General features: G+C 42.1%; 10 protein-coding genes across 10 annotated transcripts; 5 read left to right on the top strand and 5 right to left on the bottom strand.

Annotated features, from left to right (window-relative positions):
- Nucleotides 1-26: 26 nt before the first annotated feature.
- Nucleotides 27-1,693, top strand: V1516DRAFT_697389 (major facilitator superfamily domain-containing protein; the record flags this gene model as incomplete). Its single annotated transcript, XM_066924085.1, has 2 exons — nt 27-305; nt 362-1,693. 2 exons carry the CDS (start codon nt 27-29, stop codon nt 1,691-1,693), a joined length of 1,611 nt encoding a protein of 536 aa, XP_066775195.1.
- A 19-nt stretch (nt 1,694-1,712) lies between these two features.
- Nucleotides 1,713-2,762, bottom strand: V1516DRAFT_582454 (ketose-bisphosphate aldolase). Its single transcript, XM_066919256.1, has one exon. It carries the CDS (start codon nt 2,616-2,618, stop codon nt 1,731-1,733), a length of 888 nt encoding a protein of 295 aa, XP_066775194.1. The 5' UTR covers nt 2,619-2,762; the 3' UTR covers nt 1,713-1,730.
- Nucleotides 2,763-3,158: 396 nt separating this feature from the next.
- On the bottom strand, nt 3,159-5,228 carry V1516DRAFT_681641 (eukaryotic translation initiation factor 3 subunit D). The gene is made up of 2 exons (XM_066923271.1): nt 4,866-5,228; nt 3,159-4,782 (listed from the first exon to the last, which is right to left on the bottom strand). Exons 1-2 carry the CDS (start codon nt 5,083-5,085, stop codon nt 3,263-3,265), a joined length of 1,740 nt encoding a protein of 579 aa, XP_066775193.1. The 5' UTR covers nt 5,086-5,228; the 3' UTR covers nt 3,159-3,262.
- Nucleotides 5,229-5,251: 23 nt separating this feature from the next.
- V1516DRAFT_681637 (uncharacterized protein) lies at nt 5,252-7,012 on the bottom strand. Its single transcript, XM_066923270.1, has 4 exons — nt 6,127-7,012; nt 5,944-6,073; nt 5,558-5,889; nt 5,252-5,503 (listed from the first exon to the last, which is right to left on the bottom strand). Exons 1-3 carry the CDS (start codon nt 6,769-6,771, stop codon nt 5,705-5,707), a joined length of 960 nt encoding a protein of 319 aa, XP_066775192.1. The 5' UTR covers nt 6,772-7,012; the 3' UTR covers nt 5,252-5,503; nt 5,558-5,704.
- On the bottom strand, nt 7,013-9,968 carry V1516DRAFT_681629 (uncharacterized protein). The gene is made up of 6 exons (XM_066923269.1): nt 9,877-9,968; nt 9,589-9,788; nt 9,508-9,539; nt 9,185-9,447; nt 8,951-9,129; nt 7,013-8,897 (listed from the first exon to the last, which is right to left on the bottom strand). The coding sequence occupies exons 1-6, from the start codon at nt 9,877-9,879 to the stop codon at nt 7,280-7,282; spliced, it is 2,295 nt and encodes a 764-aa protein (XP_066775191.1). The 5' UTR covers nt 9,880-9,968; the 3' UTR covers nt 7,013-7,279.
- A 349-nt stretch (nt 9,969-10,317) lies between these two features.
- On the bottom strand, nt 10,318-12,591 carry V1516DRAFT_656533 (kinase-like domain-containing protein; the record flags this gene model as incomplete). The annotated part of the gene is made up of 10 exons (XM_066920342.1): nt 12,147-12,591; nt 12,026-12,095; nt 11,926-11,977; nt 11,687-11,868; nt 11,373-11,638; nt 11,281-11,327; nt 11,214-11,231; nt 11,016-11,163; nt 10,581-10,968; nt 10,318-10,529 (listed from the first exon to the last, which is right to left on the bottom strand). The coding sequence occupies exons 1-10, from the start codon at nt 12,216-12,218 to the stop codon at nt 10,318-10,320; spliced, it is 1,455 nt and encodes a 484-aa protein (XP_066775190.1). The 5' UTR covers nt 12,219-12,591.
- An 83-nt stretch (nt 12,592-12,674) lies between these two features.
- Nucleotides 12,675-15,289, top strand: V1516DRAFT_681624 (uncharacterized protein). The gene is made up of 8 exons (XM_066923268.1): nt 12,675-12,890; nt 12,950-13,256; nt 13,300-13,399; nt 13,451-13,554; nt 13,600-14,054; nt 14,109-14,190; nt 14,240-14,315; nt 14,364-15,289. Exons 1-8 carry the CDS (start codon nt 12,815-12,817, stop codon nt 15,051-15,053), a joined length of 1,890 nt encoding a protein of 629 aa, XP_066775189.1. The 5' UTR covers nt 12,675-12,814; the 3' UTR covers nt 15,054-15,289.
- Nucleotides 15,290-15,402: 113 nt separating this feature from the next.
- On the top strand, nt 15,403-18,922 carry V1516DRAFT_681620 (SAC3/GANP/Nin1/mts3/eIF-3 p25 family-domain-containing protein). The gene is made up of 3 exons (XM_066923267.1): nt 15,403-15,792; nt 15,860-16,150; nt 16,211-18,922. Exons 1-3 carry the CDS (start codon nt 15,442-15,444, stop codon nt 18,695-18,697), a joined length of 3,129 nt encoding a protein of 1,042 aa, XP_066775188.1. The 5' UTR covers nt 15,403-15,441; the 3' UTR covers nt 18,698-18,922.
- A 289-nt stretch (nt 18,923-19,211) lies between these two features.
- Nucleotides 19,212-22,491, top strand: V1516DRAFT_666603 (SNF2 family N-terminal domain-containing protein; the record flags this gene model as incomplete). The annotated part of the gene is made up of 2 exons (XM_066920759.1): nt 19,212-20,886; nt 20,933-22,491. 2 exons carry the CDS (start codon nt 19,212-19,214, stop codon nt 22,489-22,491), a joined length of 3,234 nt encoding a protein of 1,077 aa, XP_066775187.1.
- Nucleotides 22,492-23,511: 1,020 nt separating this feature from the next.
- V1516DRAFT_629691 (uncharacterized protein) lies at nt 23,512-24,055 on the top strand (the record flags this gene model as incomplete). Its single annotated transcript, XM_066919898.1, has 2 exons — nt 23,512-23,677; nt 23,730-24,055. The coding sequence occupies 2 exons, from the start codon at nt 23,512-23,514 to the stop codon at nt 24,053-24,055; spliced, it is 492 nt and encodes a 163-aa protein (XP_066775186.1).
- Between the last annotated feature and the right edge of the window lie 111 nt (nt 24,056-24,166).

Raw genomic sequence — 24,166 nt, 5'->3', positions numbered from 1 at the left:
GTCTGCCAAAGAAATTGAAGATCAAAATGGCTATTTGGCCTTTCAATCGAAATGAAGTTACCATGGAAATGATCATGGAGGATCCAACTTGTGATCCTTATTACGATCCTCCAGATTGGGTTTGCCCGAAATGGAGAAAGACTTTGTCGTTTTTCTGGGACTCGCTTGCGAAGCCGCCTGGTGAGCGACGTTATGTCCAGAAACTGGACCGTGGGTTACTCTTTTATTTGATGTTATCGTACATGTTGAAGAGCTTGGATCAGAAGAATATTAACAATGCTTATGTTTCTGGAATGAAAGAAGACGTAAGAATCTACCCTTCTATTATTTTTTTCACGGAAGCAAAATACTAACAAAACAGCTTTCCCTGAATGGAAATGAGTACAATTATTTTACTACATTGTTCAATGCCGGATACCTAATTGGATCTGTTCCTAATCAAATCATCTTGACCTGGCTTCGACCTTCTATTTTGATTCCTTGCTGTGAATTAGTGTGGTCAGTTTGCGTTATGGTGTTATGTCGCGCGAATTCCGCCCACTACATCTACGGTTTTAGATTTGTTCAGGGAATGGCAGAGAGTGTCTGCTATCCTACGATGATGATGATTATTGGCTCTTGGTATAAGCCGGAAGAAATTGCAAAGCGAGTTGTTATTTGGGACATGACATGGTCAATTGCTTCAATGTTTTCTGGTTACCTTCAGGCTGCCGTGTACACGAATCTCAATGGTGTTAATGGTTACTCAGGCTGGCAATGGTTGTTCATTGTTGATGGGTGTATTTCTCTTCCCGTCGCACTGGCTGGATTTATTGCTATTCCCGATTTCCCTGAAAATACACGTGCAATCTACTTGACCGAGCGTGATCGTCACTATAGTATGAAACGTATGTCTGAGGTAGGCAAGAAGGGACTACAGAAAATGACTAGGAAACGATTTATTCGAATTTTTGGTTCTTGGCGTTTCTGGGCATTCATAACTCCTTATTCCGTGTATATCACTGGAGCAGGTGATTATATGAACCTTTGGTTAGAAGCAGTTGGATATGATGTCCAGATGACCAACATTCTTCCCACAATTGGTAATGCGGTTGCTCTTGTCTCGGGTTATGCTCTCGCAATTTTGTCGGATTTCACTCGTTGGAGATGGCAGCTTGCTATTTTTGCAATCATTCCTTATGTTTTTGGAAACCTTGTGCTTGGAATTTGGAATGTTCCTTTCGGTTTGAAATTCGCAGCTAACATCATTCCAAATATCGGTTCTTCGTTCTTTTCACTGTTTATGGCTTACGTCTCTGAAGTGTTCCAAGATGATACAGAGCTGCGTGGATACTTACCTGCTATTGGCAATGTACTTTGGTATTGCAATTACGCTTGGTTCCCTATCGTTGCTTTCCCTGCTGAAAAGGCTCCTCATTATCCGTGGGGTTATTGGGCTGCGTTCGGCACCGCCATTGTAAACATGCTCGGCATTTATCACTGTCATCGATGTCACATGAAGGATGTTCGTCAGCGAGGTCTGGTTCGAAACAAGTATGGTCTTTGGGTCGACCGTGACATGCTACTCGATTATGATGCTAGATCGACAATTTCGCTCGAGAACGTAGAGAAAAATGACATTCCGAACGAAGGAGTTCGAGAGATCGATCCTGAAAGAGAAAGTTTGGAAGATTTAGATATTATTAAAGTTTGAATTTAAAAATAGAATGCTTTCGTCGTTACATTTGATCTTAGTTAATTGAGTTTACATCACTAGCTTTACCGTTACAACCACACAATTTAATGCTTTCGATTGCTTCCTCCATCCATGCAGCAATGCCACCACGTTGCAAACCAGTCATTTCAGTATTTGACACATGATCTTTCCAGAACTCTAAATACTTATCATGTAGGTTCTTGTTCAAATTAACTTTGCGTACACCTAGCTCGACGGTTTTTTGAAACAGGTCATGGATTATTGGGAACGCGCCGTGTAAAACCAAGATTGCTTCCGGTGAGAGTCTCTTAATTTCCGCCAATCGGTCGAGCTGCCAGTATTTCATAGGTCCTCCAGGTGGGTAAGGCCCGTGAATATTTCCAAATGAAGGTGCGAGATAATGGATCCCAGTTCTGGATATAAACTCGGCTGCGAACTCAGGCTCGGTATATAAAGCTTCCATATCCACTGTCGGCACACCATCTTCGCCACCTTGTATCCTGCCAAGCTCAGCCTCTATCGTGATATTTTTCGTTTTTGCAATTTGGACAATTTCTGAGACAAATTTGAAGTTCTCTTCCGGATCCTGGGATGACGCGTCGACCATGATTGAATCGAACGGTAACTCTAGCGCTTTATACACATCTTCCTTCTCCGTGCAATGATCCAAGTGCAACGATATAGGAACTTTTGCGTTGTGACATGCCTCAGAGGCAAACTTGATAAATTCCGGCCCATGGAAGTGCATGGAAAATGGAAATATCTCAATCATCGCGGGTGCATTCATTTTCTCAGCAGCCCAAATTGAGCCCAGAATCCCATCCGCATTATAACAGTTGAAGGCTGGAATCGCGTATTTACCTCGCTCAGCGGCCTGCAGAATCTGAAATGTCCGGTTTGTCGCGGGGTATTCAGCTACCATCTTCAGTTCTTACTGATCTTTTTCTTCTATAACAAGAAAAAAAACTAGCTAGGCGAAAGTGACCATGGCCATGTCGGTCTTCTTATGTTAGATTTGAACACCGTTTTCCCCACCATTTCTGTCCCGCGGGGTAGAAGCCGCAGAGTTACCACATCACTTCTCGGGAGATTTCCAATCGTTATTTCGATACCTCTCATTACCGGTAGCTTTCAATAGCAAAACATTAAGAAAGTCCCTATTTATGTTTAGCTCCATACAGTAAGGCAATGTTTAGTAGTCTATTATGCAATGAAGCGAACTTGGCTTTTCCACTCCATTTCTGCGAAATTCGAAAAATTTACCCCCACATCCTCGACATCCTCGGCCCCCCACCGAGAACAGTTCTACAAAAGGCAACTCAAATTAATCACTGTCCACCCAGCTTGCCTTTCTCCTTTTGCTCCTGTCTTCTCTCTTATATCAACTTGCAGCGTATACTTGACATCTAGGATTATAAACTCTGCCGTAAATATTCTACGCTTAAAATTTGAAGCATGGCTTTGCCAGAAGAAAATTCAAGTCAATTGTCCAACTCTGTATATTAATTTATTGAACAAAGACAATGAATATAAAAACATAATTCATACTTTTACTCTAAATCAAGCTTATTCCTCCTCAGGCTTTTCGTCAAATGCATCCTTGGGCACCTCGTACAACCGGATGACAGGTTTATTTGGATCTTTAACAATCACGTATTTTCCTTCGGGAAGGGCAAGGCACATGTCAATAAAAGAGCGCACAATTCCCCAACCATTGGCAACACTGAAGTTCATCTGAACTGCAAACTCCCGAGGCTTATATCCGACCACACCCAAGATAGCATGGCGAGACTTGTCCTTAGGATTCGCTCGTGAGACAAATCCGAGTTTCATCTGCTCTGCACCAGCGAGTATCGACTGAACTGTCCAGCGTGCAAGTTTGCAGCTATTGTTCTTCATTTCAGTCGCGACGACTGCACCTCTCTGAGATGCAAACTTGGATCGCCAGTCAAGTGCGCCTCCTGCTCCTGGTGCACGTGCATCAAACTCATTTAAAGCTTTGATCGTGAGAAACGAATCTTTACCAGACCCGTTCTTAACCGCTCCATCAACCTCGGTTCGAACAATTAGATTCAATGGTTCCTCTTCGCTCGCCGCAGATAAATTGAAACGACGATATCTGTAGCCACGCGAGGCAAGTGGCTCCCCATCCTCTTCAGGGTTATAGAAAGGATTAGGATGCGCAAACTCATGCTTCTGAGTGGGCGATTCGACAACAGCCTGGACAGTAAAATTATGGTTGATAAAGGTAGCCTCGAGCGAAAGCGACGATGGCGAATTGATCGAGTCCTTGTTCCCATCTGAAACTTCCATGGGAGGCTCGATCGCATTCTCATTCACAGACACAAAATCAAGAGGACTTCCTTCGCGCTTGTCGAAAAATAACTTGTTCCCTTCACGGGTTACGACAATGTCCCAAGGATAGATCGAACGTGGAGAGCACATGAGCATACTAAGAATTGAATCAGTAGCAAAAATCGTGGCCTCGTCCTTTTCGGCGAGCTCTTGGATCACTGGATCATCCGATGTCGTTGGATTGTAAATTAATGCATCAATCACTTGGAGTTTGCGCTCGGTAATACCTCCCGGTCTATCCAAAGATTTGTCATAATAATACGTGAATCCATAAGTGTCAATATCCTCACCATCCTTGATATCCAACGAAAGCTTTGAGAGACGATTGAAATCGATCTCTTCAAGCATGTGCCATTCTGGTGCAATAACCACCGATGAGTCGCGTAGACGCTGAGGTTTATCATAATCTTTCCAACCCAGACGGCGTCCACCTCGTCCACCACGCTGACTGCCTCCACGACCACTATCGGCCCCATGGCCACCTCTTGTAGTACCGTATCTTTGTCCCGCACCTCCTCGCTGGAACTGGCTCCCTCCACGAGCATTACCTCGTCCACCTGAAAAGCCATTTCGTGATCGAAGAACAAGACCTCCTCGGCCGCCTTGACTAAACGTGGCTCTCGGCTTCGTTGTTGTTCGGCTGCTATCGACAACTGAAAAAGATCCTTCATCCTCATTGTTCTGGAACTGAAAGCTCGATGCAGTTCCTGCTCCATAGGCCTGATATGGGTCTGTTCCATGTTAGCCTCATTCCGTCATCATTGCTCTTCTGCTTTTCTTCTTCCACTGCTAATGACAACGGGATAACATTTACCTCGATGGCCTCGGCCATATTGCTGCCTTCCATTCCGCTGATCTCGACCATCCCGACTCGAATCCTGTGTCCAGTCGGCCAGCTTCCCAAGTTTATCCCCTTTAGAAAACAGCGCAAATGGTGCGTCTTCGAATGAAAGTCCATCCGTGTTAGCTTCCGTCAGTGATGGACCCCAAGGCGAACCTGCGGGTGCCAAAGGTGGAAGCTGAATCGGTGCCATTGTATTTTTTAACAACACGCAAACAGAATCCTGAGATTAAATGTCAAAACACGCTCTTCTGGTCAGACTATTTAAATCAGAACAAAGGAAGTATTGCCGTTACACTGCTAAGTACCGTATGGTTCTTGCTCCGGAAATAATTTTTCTCTTTTACAATGACAAAGCATATATATGACGCCATTACATATTTATGGAGTAAGCAACATACATCGGAATTATATAGTCACGTGGACAAGCACTCTACAATCAGCTGAACCAAGGTCCATAAAGCAAAATCAATTTTTCAGATAGAAACAATAAAGCAGATCTGGTTTGGATTTCTCGGTCTTAGCATTGCGCGATATTAAATTATAGGAACACGATTCGTTGTTGCCGTCCCATCGGAGTTAGTTCCATTGAATAATCCTGAGCAAAAAGTCTGCAAATCTTGTCAATCTTGCACTATAGACATGATAAGATAGATGCTACTTGCAATCGAGTCGTTATTCCATAGTTATGACGGCGCAGCTCCAAAGCAATTTTATTGCAAAGCATCGCTATTCATGGGGTAAATCGTATCATAATCTAATCGTAAAACGGGCAGAATCACTTCTAGTTAGCCAAAGTTGCGCTGCATATTCTAATCCTTAACCTGTTTAGTGTTGATCTTTCCATGAGGAATGGATTTAAAGTTGTTCATCTCCGAAGACGGCGGAAACAGTGTACCACTAGCGCTTTGTATGCCTTTAATTCCAAGGGCGACAAAAACCCACGTCGAGGCAGCCATAAAGAATGTCACTAAGAGACAGCCGAGCAATAAAACCACTAAAAATCGTTTTAGCAAAAAGATACAACATATAAAAATTGCTGATTTCTTACTAGAGAACACGATTGCTATCGTGGTTATGCAGATCGCCAAATAGGTAATTGCAAACAGGGTGATACATGTTGCAGTTATGAACGTGAGGATAGGAAAACTAGCAAACATGACCTGAAGAGCAATAAAGGACTATTGAAAACAATCAGCCATCACATAATCCAACCATGGCCGTCGCGACTTACAGCAGTATATGGCTGATGAGTAGAGAACGATACATAGAATCTAACGTAATGTAGTACCCGATCTGCTAGATCCAAAAGCAAGATCTCGAACTTGCTGTATAGACCTCCTTTATGGCTGTACTCCTGAACTAAAGCAATGGTCTTATCTTTAAGCAAATTGTGCACGTAGTCGATCCAAAACAGAATCATCGATTTCACCGACGATTCGGCAATGAAATAGTTATTCTGGTGCTCATCAAATATTACTCCTCCTTCGGTATACAATCGTTCTCGTTCATCGGCCTGCAAACAAATCACATCAGGCCCGGAGTCGCGCTCCTTGTCGCTGATATCGCTACGGGATCGCGTTCGAACAGGCGTGGTAGCAGTCGACGATTGACTTGATAGTACTTTTGAAAGCTCCTTCGTCAGATCATCGCTATCCATTGACAAATCTAACATCGTGCTATCTCGTGTCAGAGAAGTATAATCATTTTCCATTTCGGCATTTGCAATTGCATCAAGTTTGACACCCCCTTCGGCATTAGCAACACCGTTAGCTTCAATGCTCGATCTGCCTGTCTCCATGTCTTCCTGCAATTCGCATGCTGGAATCTCGTCTCGTAATTCTTCAGAAGGACTGCTCATGGCTTCTACTTCAGCCATATCAAAATAGTCGAATATTCGAAATCGTATCAATCTAAACTCCGCTGATCCTACCCATTGAAAGCAATTGCTATGTCTCAATTGGAGAGACAATCACATGGAATTTTCGGTTTGATAGATAACCTCCCAATTAAGCACTCTGCACACGCTCACCAATCGTCAGACAAGACACATTCCACGAGGAAAGTGTTTAATAACGTTATTTACAAACAAAATTTCCTTTATACTCGACCTACAAACCATTATTTAATCTAAATTGTATTGGCAAATACAAACAATATACACACGAATTCAAATAACTGACAGCTAACATAAACAAATCAACAAAACAAATTTTAGTCATGAACAAAAGCCAGAAAGGCAAAAAAAAACACATCGACAAAGTCTTATACTTCATTATATTGCACAATATTGAGACCACGACTGAAATACAAAAAATAAAAATGAGAAATGAGAAAATGGAAATTTAACAAATAAAAAAAAACAAAAATTAATTACAAACACAAACCTACGAAGTACCTGTAACAGCAAGCTTTTGTAGATGACCCATAAATGTCTGTAAACTAACATCGTCCGTGAGAACAACAGCGGACCCTGCAGCACCACCATAAGTTCCTCCGCTCTGAATGGTACTGGATGGATTCAGCTTAGAAAGCAAGAAACGTGCCTGAGATCCACCGGCATCCGTATCAATAAATCGAGGCAATGGGAATCGGTCAACAAGTAACTCAGCTGCCTCATCGCGTGGCGCTTGAAGTAGATCCCGGAAACTCTGATATTCGGCCTGATCCTGGTATCCCGCCTTCCGCCATTGTGCAATCGTCTCACCGTGGAAAATCAAGACATGGAAAAACGTATCGAGCAATAAGATATGGTCGGGTTTGATTGAAACTGAATCTAACAAAACTGGATGAGGTGGCTCATTAAACGTAAATGCAATTAATGTGGGTTGAATCATAATCAATGAATTGGTCACATCCTCCCGGTTGAGAACATGTCTATAGAATGCAGTCTCATCTGGTGAGTTGTTAAACACTTGCAAAAATTGACTCCGTCGCAGATGAAACATAAACTGAGGATATAAACTAAAGTTTTGTGATAATCTGAACGATTTCGCGTCATCCTTGCGATAATCCGCAAACTTTTGGCATAATCGAATAAGCATCCGATCCGTCCATCGTAGAACATCTGGGCCGTCGTCAACTTCAGCCTTAAAAACCGCAATGCGCGCCATAAGTACTGCCGCGGCCTCTTGATCAAATGACTGGGCAATTGCAGGATCTCCACCAGCAGTAAGATTACGAGCCAATGTTGTAACTCGCAAATGGAATGTACCCGACGAGTGCTGATAAAATGTAAGATACTGAATCAGTCCACGCTGAGTCGCCTGCGGCTGTCCAGCAGGAGTACCTTGAGTAACAACCTCAAAATAGGTTGCATAAGAGCTGCTTGGTGTAATACCACACATCTTCCAGGCACAAGTATTACCAATACCGATTTCGGTCTCGCCAACAGAAGCAGACTTTTTGTTCATTGAAACAGCGTGTCCAATGAGACCTGACACCTTTAGTTCCTTCGTTGTCAGCACTTCAAGCGTGGCATTGAATCCCATCTGCAAGAAACCTTGCGAATCTTTATTGAAAACTCTCTGGAAACTCTGCTTGAAAATTGACGTAGTGAACGCATCAGCAAGAATAATATCTCCACCAGTCATGTTAGGTAATGACTTCATCTCCATAATACCAATCTGATCGTAACATCCAGCAAAAATATCGACAACATGGCCGTTATTTGATGCTCGCTTAGCCAAACCTTCATAAAACTTAACAGCCTTCTTGTAGTGTTTTGCATTATCTCTCTCGATATCGTGATGCGAACGAATTGCTTCGCGCAATTCCGGTCCCACGACCATTCCCGGTCCTTGAGTACCAGGTCCTGCCGCAAAAAGCATAATTCTAGCTCCTGTGTTTGGAAACGAAGTCTCCAACAAACCAACAGCAACTGAAAGAGCGACTCCGGTACAACGAAGTGGTCTCTTATCATTGGTGACCGGCCAAGGATCAACAGGAAGCTGCTCAAGAATATTCGTAAGCTGGAATTCGCACTGCTGCACCGGAAGCAGGAATCTAAGAGAGTTAATTTTGAACGATCACCAACAAATAACAGGATATAATCTTACCGTGCTGCAGCTCCAAAGGTTTGAGGTGCAGGACGTCCGGGAGGAGGAGGCTGAGTCGGACGAAGAGATGCCGCAAGAAGGCCGAGCATTTCTTGAACCTGCTTGGCTGAATACTCCTTGGTGCCACGGAAAACATACGATTTAGCACATTCAGAGTAACCAAGCTCGTGAATTTGCGCCTAAATTATTAAAACTTAGTCGAGGCTAACTTAGAAGACAAAAATAATAACTTACTGTAGTCCCAAACGTAACGAGACCGACAAGAGCGGTCGGCGGAAGCAAGCTCAGACTGACGATGATCTCGTTCTTAACAGCCTGCAAATTCTCCTCCGTCTGGCAAGTATCGACTACAAAAACAAAAATTGGAGGAGATTGAACAGGACGTGCAAGAACATATTCGATAGTGGTACTTTTTGGAAGGAGCTCATGAGGAAGAGACTGAGGAGAGATATCCTTGTAATGTGCTGGAAGCTGATTGCGAGACAGACAGAAAGGACCTGTAAGAGAAGGAGTCAATAATTCCCGATCACGAATATATGCAGTATTCAAATACTCACAGATCCATAATTTCGCTCGAATGTCCAATTGACTAATAAATGATTAATATATTTCAAATAATCAGATCAGTAATTATTTACCAGTAGGGATTCAAGACAGCACGACAGGGTGCGCGGCAAGTGACCGGTTCGTACTGGAGAACAGGCAAATCAGGGCGTTCCTTAATCGGAGTGTATAATGTGGCAATTGGAACAACAGTCCGAGATGCCTCGAGACGAGTGGACGGAAATACGTTCCAGCTGAAACGCACACCATCGAGCTCCTCGATATCCTCGAATTCCTAGTCCAAACCGTCAAAACTCTGCCTCCCGGCACAACAACAATAAGACCATCAACCAGAGGCTAACAGTGACCCATCAATTACTTACCATCTTGATCGACGATAAGATATCGCAAAACTAGAATCCGATTGACAAAAGCAAACGCTTGAAAGTTGAAGAGAAAGTCGCAGCGACTTTTTGATTAGATGGAAGCGAGGAGTAACAGCAGACGGCAATGTGTTGACTTCGTGGCATTCTCGTGACTTTACAATGAGGTTGATTTAAACTTTATTTTTCAGCATTGCTAGGCTATAAAAGGAAATTATTGTCTTCCATTTATATTCTAAGGTTTGAAAGTTGAACTCTATTTGCTCCGCGGTTTAGACTGTCCAGCTATGGGCTCCGCGTTGCTGAGCTAGATTGGCGCAATTTGAAAATTTCATTCTCTATGCAATGTAGCTGAAACTTATGCATGCGGAAGAGGTTGATATTTAGATCAGCAAGAAGAAGTAATGATATTTGTTACTGGTGACTAGCGATGTATATGCTTTATTGGCTTCCGATATTCAGAGCTGCGCATTGACTACTGCTGAGAATTGCTGTGCGATGATCTGGTTGATTCCAATCACTGATACACCTCTCTTTATAAATAGCGCTGAGAAGGCTATACTCTGATTTGATCCAAGGATGCTCAAAACAGTCTGAAATACTATATCGTCTTTCCACGTTTGTACAGAGGAGCTTATGGATTAAGTCCTTAGCTATATTTTGTCAGTTTTTTCAATAGTACTAAGGTTACAAGCATATTTTACCTGGCCAGCTCACTATGCTCCAAATTTCTTCCGACATATTGACCTGGCATCTCTCGGCTTTTATTGCCATTGCGGTCGAATCTTCTGTGCAATCCCAGAATGGGGATATTCCTTTGCCAGTTAATGTTGAATCAATGATTCCTGCCCCAGTCTTACCTGATAGCATTATATGTATAATGACACCCAGACTCCAGCTATCACATTTGTGGTCGTATCCAGGATTTCCGGTTTTTTTAGAAGAGCCAAAGCCTACCTCAGGTGCACAGAATTCAGGTGTGCCTACAACTGTTGTCATGCGAGGCTTGCCTTTGGTATACTTGGATATGCCAAAGTCTGCAAGTACCACTCGTGATTCGGGACTTTTGGCCACTCGCAGAATATTGTCCAGCTGATATTGGTTAGCTTTATTCAATTTTTTCTATCGTTTATACCAACCTTTAAGTCTCTATGAACTATATTATTTTCATGCAGATAGAGCAGGGCCTGAAGTAGCTGAAAGGTAACCACTAGAGCTTCTGCTTCTGATATGGAAGACAGCCTATCGTCTCTTGTCAAATAGCTGAACATGTCGCCTCCTGTGATTCTATATCTGTAAGTAAACATGTTGCGACAGATTTCCGTAAAAGTTCTTACAGTTCTTCAAACATGTATCTGTGGAGTCAGCACATTTTTCCCCAATCATTTACACTCGCAAACTTACACTCTATTGCCAAATATGGAGGCATCGTATACTGCAATAATATTTGGCTGACTGATGTCAGAATTGAATTCAATATCGAGAGCACCACTTACATGACTCAATCGCTGAAGCAAAGCTATTTCTGTTTTAGCTTTGAACATTCTTTGAGAATTGCTTCCAGAATCCATAATTTTGCATGCGACTTGGCGACCAGTTGCACGATTTTCTGCCAGTAAGACCTGACCAAAGCTTCCTTGCCCAATAGTACGGCGAGTCAGTTTGTATTTTGGTATATGCTGAAAGTCTTTGATCAAGGCCGAGTCGAGGTTGCGACTCGCACTTCGCTGATGGAAAGTAAACGAGCAGACATGTCTTATTTCTTCGCTCGGTTAATAAACTGTAGCTTGCCGAAAGTGAAGTGAATTACCTATCTCATCGCCATCTGTGAGAAGAACACGTTTGTTTGTTCCAATGATTTTGTTGTTGACAAACGTGCCGTTGCTACTTCTGTCCCAGCAATATACCAAAGGAAGTTGATTATGATCGAAAACTATAACATATACCACAAAATGAACTGCGCTGGCCACCTTTTGCTTTACTATTTCATTACTTTTTGTTATCAGCAATCATGAGATTTTCAGCTGCGGTCTCAATTGGTCAAATTACCAGACTTCTTTTCGTCCTACAGAGAAGTCATTTTGCGGCCTGAGTTGAATGACTGTTTGAAAGGATTAGACGTTGTTTTCAAAGACTGAACTTGTCATACCCTTCTGTCGTCCATTTGCCTTCATTACCAATATGCCGTACCATTCACTTTCCTGAGTCTTTTGACTTTCCTTGGCTGTTTCAGTCAGCTATTCACTTTGTAGTGTCAATGGCATCCTTACAAGTTCATCGACGGTAGCCAGCAGTTGCGTTTGGGTTGACTGAGATGATTTGGAAAGCGTTTGCGACTTCATAGATGCTATCGTCCTGTTCTTATTCTTGATACAGTATTTAGTGATCGGACAGAGTACTTAAACTGGAATTCAGCCCAATTTCATATCTGATTCAGTCTATCTCGCAATTTGGTTCGCCGTGGGGTTGGTTGTACGAACTACAAGCGGAATTCTGTATAAGGGTTCCAATCCGAAGTTTTTAATTAATTCGTTTATTTTTAGCAGAACGCTTTAGTTGATATGCCAGCTTGTAGGCAGTAGATTTTTAACAAATATTGACTTAATACAAACGACAAATTTTTGTGTTTAGATTGGATGCAAGTACGTTTTGTCATTCTATCCAGTATTGACGGTTAGAGGGATCTAAAGTTTACTGGAATCTGTACTGAGTGGGACACGGCTACGTCGATGGCGTAAATCTTAGTGCACGTGAATGTATCATAAGGTGCAGCGTACGGGCGTGAGTTATATTAAACCAAGAGCAGCCCAGACTGTAGGCTAATCGAGACCGAAGTCTTCATCATCTGGAGACATTTACTTCTAGCGGCAACGCTGATAACTCCGATCACAAAAGTTGAATTTGAAGATTATTATCTTGTTGATATTACGCAGTCAAAATGATGTGGAATGGACTGGGGTCAGCACTAGCTTTGATCTGTCTGATACGCATTACCGTGGCTTTTGAGATACCTGGTACGGTGCTACAATGAAGTGTATAGTTGGTTCGGCAAAGTTGATTGACTTATGTTTAGGTTGGTCTGTAAAATCATATGCAGAAGGAGAACCGATCCCATTACTGGTAAACAAGGTCACTTCCGATTCGACCCAGCTGCCGTACGCCTATTATGATCTGGGTTTCGTCTGTCCTGCAGTAAAGAGTGGTCAAAGAGTTGGACTGAACATTGGATCTATTCTCCGAGGAGATCGCATTGCGTCTTCCGATTACGAGATCATAATGGGTGAAGACATTCCGTGTGCCCAGTTGTGCGAATTGGAAATAGAGAACCAGGATATTAACAGAGCTATTTCCCTGATCCGCAACTCATATATGGTTGAATGGTATGTTTTCAGTGTTCAAACAGTATTATCATTCTAATTTCAGGATTCTCGATGATCTACCCGCAGCAACCTCGTTTGTTTCGGTAGACAAGACGCACAAATATTACGCATCTGGATTTAAGCTTGGATCATACGAGAACGACGTGCGTGTATCGATATTCCAACCTAGCGGCTGAAATTCTAACGAAATCTAGATTGCCTACATTAACAATCATGTTACAATAGTGATCAGATATCGGTCTGATGAAAGCCGTCCTGGCCGCAACTTGATCGTTGGATTTGAGGTTTATCCAAAATCGTAAGTGGAGTGTGATATTTGTAAGCAAATGTCTAATTAGATCAGAATCGATACTCCAGCTGGAACATGTCCTAAAAAAATCAAGACTGACATGAAGCGATTGCAGTTAGATCCGACCGCCGAAAATTTGAAGATTCCTTATACCTATTCAGTATATTTTAAGGAGGAGTACGATATCAAGTACTCTAATCGCTGGGATATGTATTTTCTCAATAGTACCAAGTCGGACAACATTCACTGGCTAGCTATCATCAATTCTTTGGTTATTACTTCTTTTTTGACTGTTGTCGTGGCCATAATTATGATTCGTACGTTATCACGCGAAATTGATTCGTATAACCAAGAGGATCACGGCGAAGGTGATAAAGATATACCAGATGAGATCGGGGGCTGGAAGCTGGTTTACGGAGACGTTTTTCGGCCTCCAGCACACAAGGGAGTGTTGGCTTCCATCGTTGGAGCTGGTGTACAGATGTTTGTGATGATTTTGGCGTTAGTTGGTAGGTCGAATATCTGCTTGTACTGTTTAACTTCTCATTTCTTACGATGTGTAGTATTTTCGTCTTTGGGCATTTTTGGTCCGAGTTATCGTGGAGGCTTTTTGAGTTTTGCCCTGTTTTTGTTCGCGTTCGCTGGGTGAGCATTATTTAGCAGCATAGAAAGAGCAGATTACTGATTCACTTAGCGTATTCTCTGGCTATTTTAGCTCTCAGCTTTACAAATATTTCAAAGGCAAAAAATGGCTGAAAAATGCTTTACGGGTTAGTCAGAATTTGCATTATATCTATACAGTTAATTAATTTTCTTAGACTTCCATGCTTGTTCCAGGTTGTCTGTTTGGATTCCTCTTTGTTACCAACTTGTTTAGCTGGAGTCAGGCTGCCTCTTCAGCTATTCCCTTGGGAACACTGCTTGCTCTTATTTGCATGTGGCTATTCATATTAGTTCCACTAGTCATTATGGGAGGCTGGTTTGGATTTCGAACGCAGACTTTAGAACCTCCTCTGCGAGCAAAGCAGATTCCTCGACAAATTCCTGTCCAGCCTTGGTATATGACGGACAAGTATGCAATCTTGATTGGAGGGTTCATCCCTTTTGCTGTGATCTTAATTGAGGTAGTATTTCTCATGAAATCTGTCTGGCAAGACAAGACTGGGTTTTATTATTTATATGGATTCATTGCACTGACTTTCTTCCTTCTCATGGTTACTGTCGTTGAGATTTCGATTGTCAGCTCATATTTCCAGCTCTGTTCGGAGAATTATCACTGGTGGTGGAGATCTTTTTTTATTGGAACTGGTCCGGCGTTCTGGGTATTTTTATACTCTGTGTGGTATTACATTTTCCGTCTGACTATCTCTGGTTTTGTTTCCGGCCTCCTGTTCTTCTCTTACTCTCTCATTGGCTGCATTGTATTTGGTCTCTGCACCGGAACTGTCAGTTTTTTGGCTGCATTCTTGTTTGTCAGTACGATCTATAGGGCGGTTAAAACAGATTAACTATCTGCGATAGCGTCCAGATGCTTTGCTAGATACAATCTAAGAATGCTTTGGAGTGAAGCACCGAAACTCCAGTTCGAAGATCCTCTGGATTTCTAGCTGGGCGAATAGTATTGAAATCAGGGGGGAACAGTTGTGTGGTAACAATAAAGAAGTTTTTGAATTCTTATTAGGTTCGTAATCTACGAAAAATTGAAATGTTAGTAATACAGTTATCTCAAATTGGAAATCTGAGCATTTTCTGATTATATAATCGTTTCTTCAAATCTAACTGTGGGTTTTGTTTCGCTGCAAGCCGTGATCTCATTTGGAGAATATGCAGCGAATATCATGCTCGTGCAAATTGTGTAGGAAGTCTTGAATAAGCTTGGGCAAGTAAGTGGAGGCTATGTCCTCAAGTTTCAAGATTCGGGGATCGTACAGACCACCCCAGTCGCGGAATGTGGGCGAATCCAAATTGCCGGTCAGCGGCACAAATCCATTTCAAACCGGCGGATCTAGTAAAGAGACTTCAAAAACCAGCGTGAACCATTTCCAGAATAGATCGAGCAGCCAAACGAATCAAGGCAAATTCGCCATTGAGTTTCGAAAATCGAACAAAACTAAAAAGAAGAACCAAGATCGGGTTAGGACTGACAGATCAATTACTGCGAGTGATGGTTGGGATGCTAAGAATCAGGCTGCAATGAATAATTTGGAAGCTTCCTGGAATGGAGATTTGCAGTCTCTATATGAGAAGGTTCGTAATAATTTGAATTTGACTAAGTTTCAGATATTACTGAGTCGGAAACTAAATAAGTCCTCAGTTTCAAGAGATGCGAGAGGTAGAACGAACTGAAATGGAGAAGCGTGGCCTTGTCGATAGTCCAGACATTCGGAAAAATCTTGAAGAAGCAATTGTGTTTGTGGGAACTTGTACAGAGAAATGTCCTTTGTTTGAAAGAGTTCGTCGGTCAGCAGGGAACCTGGTGAAATCCTACGAAAAGGGACCGGACGGATTGATTAACAAAGAACTTGCGATCAAAGAATTCTCCAGACCAGCTGCAGGTCAACCTCCGCCGCTACCATCCGACGTTCGTCCTCCAGGAGTTTTACAGGTAATATAATTATTTTAATCTTAATAAGAGTTGATTTCGGCTCGCGTACTTACACGATAGGAAACTTTAACGTTTTTAATCGACAACATTGTTCCTCAACTTCCTGAATCGCATGCCTTTTTGTGGGACCGTACTCGATCTATTCGACAAGATTTTACGTACCAGAACTATTCTGGCTACGAAGCAATTGATTGTAATGAACGTATTGCTAGAATTCATATAATCGCATTGCATAGTATTGCTGGCGAGGGAATAGATGGTGCTAGACAACAAGAGTTAGAACAATTCAATAAAGCACTACAGACTTTGTCGGAATTTTATTCGGATGCTAGAAAAAATGGAGCTCATTGTCCAAATGAAGCGGAATTCCAAGCTTATCGATTGCTCAGTCTACTTCGCGATCCGGATATCGACCGCCAAATACAGGAATTACCGACGAATATTTTCTTAAATCCTAAAGTCCAGATAGCTATGGAGTTGCGTAATCTGGCACAGCAGAATAATATTAAAGAACGCGGATATTCAAACACGGAAAACGCTCAAAATCTGTTTGTCCGATTTTTTAAGCTAGTGAAAAGCAGCGCGGTGCCATTTCTTATGGGCTGCCTGGCCGAAATTCATTTTAACGATATTCGGTTGAACGCTTTACGATCTATGTCAGTTGGCTATCATAAGCATGGGAAACCATATGTGGCGTCGAATCTGGCTCAAATGCTTGGATGTAATGATCTTGAAGAGCTGTTTGAATTATGTGACTATTGGGAAATCCCCAGGAGGCTGGACGATGGTATAGAGTGTGTTGATGTTGTTTCGTTTAATGAACAAGTCATAGCTACGAAAGCGCCTGTTCGTCAAGCCTATTCCACTAGATTGGTTCAGACAAAATTGCAGAATCAATCAATCACAGAACTAATTCAGGGAAATAACATCAAGATATATCCTCAAAATGCGATAGATCAGAATATCAAAACTGAGACTCTTTTCAGAGGTCCAGATATCACTCCATCTCCCTCAGTTTCAGTTAGATCTCAGTCGACCCCATTATATAATCAGCAATCTTCGGTTAAATTTTCAGATTCCAATATTTTCGGATCAAATTTCGGTTTGGCCAATCACTCCACAGGTTTTGGAGCATCCAACAATGGCTTTGGTACTTCTTTTGGATCCCTGACAAACGGAAAATTTCCTACAGTGTCCTCGTTCGGAAATGTGCAGGAAAATAAATCAGCACCTGCTTTTTCGTCTTTTGGAGGAAATTCACTTTCCAGTCCTTCATCACTCTTCAAGCCGGATGACGTTGGCTTACCGCCAAATTCTGAATATGCGCACGCCGCTCAAACTATGAAGATAGGGAGTAATAATGTATCAACGCAATTCGGTACTTCAATTGCAACTACAACACCGCAAGCGACTAAATTACAAGCTGAGTTTGAAAGCGCTCCTTCCAGTAAGAAAGTGCGGTCTGCACTGGAGAGAGAAGCCGAACGAAGACAAGAGGAAGCAGAAGAAAAATTGAGACGAGAACTAGTAGCCCAGGCAGCAGTCCAAAAAGTAGCAGAGCAGCAAAGACGACTGAGTGAACTGGCAGCAACTCAACAGCGAGATGAAATTGTGGAAACAACCGTCAAATCTCTTGTTCGAGAGCTCACAAAGCAGGCCGCTTTACGATATAGCAGAGAGCGTTCTGAAATACGCCACAAATTGATAGACCACATTTCTGAAAAAATATTTCGGTCTTTGGTATATGATAAAGTTTGGAGCGTATGCCAAGAAATGAAAGCCGTCGACATGTTTCGCAAGAGTATGTTGCTAAGTGCATTGCGAAAAATTAGGGCGACTGCTGCATTGGCGAAAGCTAACAACGACTTGAAGAAGCGAAGGCGAGAACAATATCGCCAGGCTGCCAAAATTATGGGCCGGCCGCTCAAAAAGAAACGTATTTCTCTGGGACGGCGGAATGAGTTCGACTATGTAGATCAATCTCATACTATCCAAGCGATAGATAAGGAGCGGGAAATGATAGAACAACTGTGGTTGCCAGTTAATCTAGAAAAAGTGTTTCTTCCGTATGTTGAAGCAACGTTCAACAAGAAGAACATCGCAGAGTCGTCGTTGGATGTAGACCTATTGGCAGCGGATTGGCAGAGTCCGACAGGGATTTGGTTTCGGCGCAAGCTACTTTTGGAATGGAATGGCGAACGATACTCGAGACTTTTAAAAGGTCATAAACTCGATGTTTCATTTTCAACTATGACGGCCAAACCTGAATCGTATGAGCTTGTCGGTGGCTTAATTTTCTTGTGCGGTATGAATGGAGTTGAGCATAGCTCTGTCAATGCCGAGGCTAAGTTACAGTCTGATGGCGAATTGCTACTGGAAGCATTAAGACGGCTGAAGAAGTATTCACGCTACAATGTGTCTTTACTAGTTTGTTATTGGCCGTTTGACGGTATTTCATCTAAGAAGGTTGGTTGTTTATACTGTCTTTATCACTCATCTTCTGTTACTAATATCTACTTAGATGTCTCAATATTTGGGCTTGTCTAAGTACACAGCAGCCGGACAAAGAGTAGTGTCTTCCTTAATTGTGATGACCATAGACTCGGGAAGAGATGGAGAGATTTCTTCTGCAATGGAGATGCTGGCTAAGTCCACTTGTCAATGAAACCGAGTTATTTGTGTATATTAGTGTATTATTCTCATTATGAGTATTTGTATAATAAAGAAAGACTTGGACCCGGATTAACTCTATAAAAAATATAATAAGAGCTGTTTAAAACTGAAAATCTTTGTACAGCACATCCCAGTCCAAATGTATGCAAGCGTAACAAACCAGGCGCGTTTGAAACGCGTCGAGGGAGCGAGCGGCGCATACTAAATTTCTCGATTTTTAGACAACTCCGAGTTGGTGACTGTTTCTACTGTTCGCTGTTTCGTCTCTGTAGTGTTTAAATGATTGAGTCGTTTATTGAGATTTTAGAAGAATTTTCAAAATAAGTTGCATGCCCTGTTATTTGTACCAATTTTTTTGCTACTGATATCCCTTGACGCATTTATCAAAATGGCTGAGGGCAACGATTATTATTTGAAGAAGCGCAAGGCATCTCCTTCTTTCAACTCGTCCGAAAGATTTAAAGTCCACGAAGATTCAATAGATCTTCTTTCTTCTTCTCCAACAGATTCTTTCACAAACGGATTCATGGCTAACTCGGAGTCAAAACCGAAACGTCCTACTGTGTTTTCGGCTGCTGGTTCTCGTGCACCAACAGCAGCCGCCGAAGCAAAACCTGCAAAGCCTGCTGCTCAGAGTACCTTCTATGGTAGAATGAGCTCATATCTTGATGGTCCATCTGCTCGACAGTCTAGCTCGCCACAGGTTGACGGACCGGCATCATCTTCTTTTGCTTCTGTGGCTCCTGTTTCAGGAAGCTCGTTCACAACCAGTAGCTCACCGGCTCCACCATCAGTTGTGTCGAATAGCATGTCTACTGCGCAAGCCCGTTTCAAAGAACTCACAAGCAAATTTGCTGCAAATGGTTCTACCGGAGGTGCCAATAGATCTTATTCCCTTTCGGGCTCTACGTCGAAGATCGATCGGATCAAAGGTCAAGCCGTCAAGAGAGCAACTCAAACAGGACCTTCGCCTGCACGTCCTGTTGGAGCGAGCACTGATCCTCTCGATGCGGTATCCGCAAACGACAAAGAAATCATTTTACGACTAAAGGAAATATTCCCGTCATTCCCTATTGCCGCATTATCAGTGGCCGTTCGAATTAATGTGACTTTTGAGGCTTCTGCGGCATGGCTTGCAAAGAAAGAAGAGTACAGTCGACAGGCGTTGTCTAGAATGAATGAAAATGGGAAACCGCTATATGCCTCGTCGTCCTCTTCCCCCGTGCAAGTTATTTCCAGTCGCACCAGAGAAATTGTAAATTTGTCGCAAGAAAATCCCTCGCCATCTCCTATTGTCAAAAAGAAGATCTCGAAATCGAGGACAAAATACAGCGATTCTGAGGAGGAAGAGGAAGAACTAGATTTGGGTTCGGATGAAGAAGAAGAAGGACCTGAGCTTGATTCGGATGATCTTGAAGAGGTAGAAGAAGAAGAAGAAGAGACAGTAAAAGAAGTTAGGAAGCGCCGAAATGCAGATCCAGATGCTGTCATTGATGAATTTGAGATTGAAGAGGATGATATTTTGGAAAAGCGACTCTTGGACATATGTAACAATTCTTCAAAGGCTGTTATCATTGATGTTGCATGCTGCAATGATGAGGCGGCAAGTTTGATTGTCAATAATCGACCATATAAATCACTTGCTCAGGTCCGAAAAGTCGATTTCCCAGTTGCAGAGCCTAAGGTTGTCAGAGGGCGAGGAGGTAGGCGCCCACGAAAGGCAGCGGGCGACAAAGCAGTTGATGCAGCTTTGGAGACTTTGACCGGATATAGTGCTGTTGATGCATTGATACATCGCTGCGAAGCTCTTGGTAAAACTATTTCTGATATCATCAAGGACTGGGGTATCAATGTCTCGAATGTTGATGGCGAGCTTGAAATACTAGAAGCTGCGGCAGATTCACCCTCTTCAACGAGCACGTCAACTAGGGGTAACTATTTCGCTGAGCAGCCGAAACTATTGGCAGACGATGTGAAGTTGAAGAGCTATCAGCAAGTCGGTATTAATTGGTTATCTACGTTGTTCGAAAAGAAAGTATCTTGCATCCTTGCAGACGAAATGGGTATATATTTTTTGACATATTTGAATATCTATCTAACAAAAACTAGGCTTGGGTAAAACATGTCAAGTAATTGCTTTTATCTCTCATCTAAAGGAAATTGGAGTCGAAGGGCCGCATCTAATTGTTGTTCCGTCATCTACTTTGGCTAATTGGCTACGAGAATGTCATAGATTTAGTCCTTCACTGGCAGTAGAGCTATACTACGGAACTCAAAGCGAGAGAGGAGAAATTCGGGACATGCTGCGAGACCCAGAGACTCATTTCGATGTTATTCTTACTACGTACAATCTGGCATGTGGGTCGTATGCTGACAGTAGTTTTCTGCAAAAGTTTCGATTTAGTACTTGCGTTTTTGACGAAGGTCATATGCTTAAAAATTCTGAATCTGAACGATATCGGTCGCTAATGAGGTTAAATTCCGATTTTCGGTTGCTTCTGACTGGCACGCCCTTGCAGAACAATCTTGAAGAACTAATTTCTTTGTTGGCGTTTATTCGACCTGGAGTATTTCGACGGCCAAACTTTCGTGAAGCCCTATCTGTTTTATTCAAGCATCGCGCGAGAACAACCACTAACGCAGACGATGCCAGTAATCTTGCTCTATTGTCAGCACAACGCATTGCGCGAGCAAAGAGTATGATGACGCCGTTTGTACTTCGACGTCGGAAGGATCAGGTGCTGAAATATCTGCCGTCAAAACGGCACCGTATCGAGTATTGCAGTATGACATCAGTTCAGGATGAGCTCTACAAGTCTGAGATCAATGAGAGCAGGCGGATAATTGAAGCGCGAGAGGCAGGTACTAAGATGAGTCGATCGGAGAAATCGGCTACTAATGTATTGATGCGTCTTCGGAAAGCGGCTATCCATCCATTGTTATTTCGCCGGATTTATACGACCGAGAAACTGAAGAAGATGGCTAAGGCGATCATGAAGGAAGAGAGATATCGAGAGGCAAATCAACAGTATATTTTCGAGGATATGGAAGTCATGTCTGATTTCGAGCTTCATAATCTGTGTGGCAAGTTCCCTTCAATTGCGAATTTTGCTTTGCAGAATGATGAGTGGATGATATCTGGGAAAGTTGAAAAGCTAAAGGGCATGCTTATAGAAATGGTGAAGCGAGGCGATCGGATACTAATTTTTTCGCAATTCACGCAAGTTTTAGATATTTTAGAATCAGTTTTGAAAACGTTGGAACTTGAGTTTCTACGATTAGATGGCCAAACGCCTGTTGAGATGCGTCAGGATCTGATTGACCAGTTTGATACAGAGAAGAATCTCTCGTGTTTTTTGTTATCAACAAAAGCTGGAGGATTTGGCATTAACCTTGCGTGTGCTAATGTGGTGATCATTTTTGATATGAGTTTCAATCCTCACGATGACCGACAAGCGGAGGATCGCGCACACCGAGTTGGCCAAACCAAGGAAGTAGAAGTGGTTCGGTTAGTGACCAAAGACACGATAGAAGAAGCCATTTTGCAACTTGCTAATACCAAGTTGAAACTGGATCAGAGCGTCAGTAATCAAGCCAGCGGAGAGTCCGATAAAGTGGAAGAACTAAATGCGGAGGAAGTTGAAAAAATGTTGTTTAAATCGAAGTAGAATTGTTTAAGATTTTTTTGTGGCAAGATTTAAGAATAATAATTTGATCGGAATATGTATGCAGATTTTATTGGACGAAAGCCATAGATGTGGACATAGGAGTTGAGTGTTAACATGTAGTAAGATGTATACATTTGACCGAACCAAGGTTGATTTAGGCCGTTCATTAGATACCAAGAAAGAAATAGCAAGTTCACTTTTTATCAAATTGGGTTATATCCGAACTCAAGCGAGAGAACATTTTATCTCTTTGATTCTGCGAGTATTCATATACTACTTTCAAAGGACTAAGCCATGAAAAATTCCAGCCTAAGTTAATATAATATTCAATTCTTACCAAATAATTTTGCTCTTGATTTTAGCTTTAAGCTACATTCTGTTGATATTGCAAAAAGCACAATTTAGCTGATTTCGGTCTTCCTACTACCGGCTTAAATTTTCGGACAACGAATTATTACACGTTTTCCTTCAAAGCTTCTACTTGCCAGAATATAAAAATAATCAGTCTTTAATATTTATAACGGTCACGAACTACTCCACGACGTAAACTGCATCGCTATCTGTATTAACCTGGGCACACAAATATGAGCGTCAGGCTCTAAATCTAATGCGAGAGTGTGATTATTTGAATGAGATTCATACGGCAGCATTAATATTCAATTCTCTCATTTCTACAGATCTTGATAATGTAAAACATGCAATACAATATATATACTGCAAAGCTATCATGTACGATGTATCAATTACTAAAGATACAGAAATTCATGAGAACAGTCGTGCAAGATCGGACAGTACGAGAGCTTAAGAACCTAACCCTATGACCAAAGACGTCAAAAAGTTTTTCCAAAGTAATCAGTTTAGAAATCAAATCCAAGTAACATCGAATCAAATATTTAATATTAGTTTCTAATATAAATTTTGAGACGCATTACAATGGCCGATGAAAAGCATAGTCACAAGAAGGAAAAGAAAGAAAAGAAGCGAAAGTCTTTACCGGAAGAAGCGTCTGAGCCTGACGCAATGGTGATCGACGAAACTCCAGCTACAACGGAAGAAACAAAGAAAAAATCAAAAACGGGAGAAGAAGAAGACAGATATGAATCTAGATTAAGCGCTCAGCTGCCTTTTGCACATCCACTTGCGCCAAAGAAGTTGAATAAGAAAGTTATGAAGACCGTCAAAAAAGGTGAGCATTGCATCTTCGTTTTTCTACATATAGGAGAACTAACAACATCTAGCTGCTAAACAAAAACATGTCAAGCGAGGTGTCAAGGAAGTTGTGAAGTCGCTTCGAAAAGGCGACAAAGGATTAGTTGTTATCGCGGGAGACATTTCGCCTGCCGATGTTATTTCACATATCCCAGTCCTGTGCGAAGACCAGAACGTGCCTTACGTGTTTGTTCCAAGTAAAGAAGATTTAGGCTCTGCGGGCGCAACGAAACGGCCTACTAGCTGTATTATGGTTGTTCCAGGCGGGTTTAAAAAGGACAAAAAAGATGGTAAGGAGAGCGAATACAGGGAGGGATATGATGACATTGTCAAAGAGGTTGAGACGTTGGCTTGAACTCTTTACAAGTATAATACATAAATTTAGATTTCTTTTTCGGTCCTAGTAAACAAACTTTGTAATCCTGTGACGGAATTTGTCTGAATGCACCAGCTCGCTAATTAAGTG

The sequence above is a fragment of the Lipomyces oligophaga genome (assembly GCF_038497815.1).
Source record: "Lipomyces oligophaga strain CBS 7107 unplaced genomic scaffold V1516scaffold_9, whole genome shotgun sequence".
Classification (NCBI taxonomy): Eukaryota; Fungi; Ascomycota; class Lipomycetes; order Lipomycetales; family Lipomycetaceae; genus Lipomyces; species [Lipomyces] oligophaga.
This window is presented reverse-complemented; position numbering and strand designations above follow the sequence as displayed.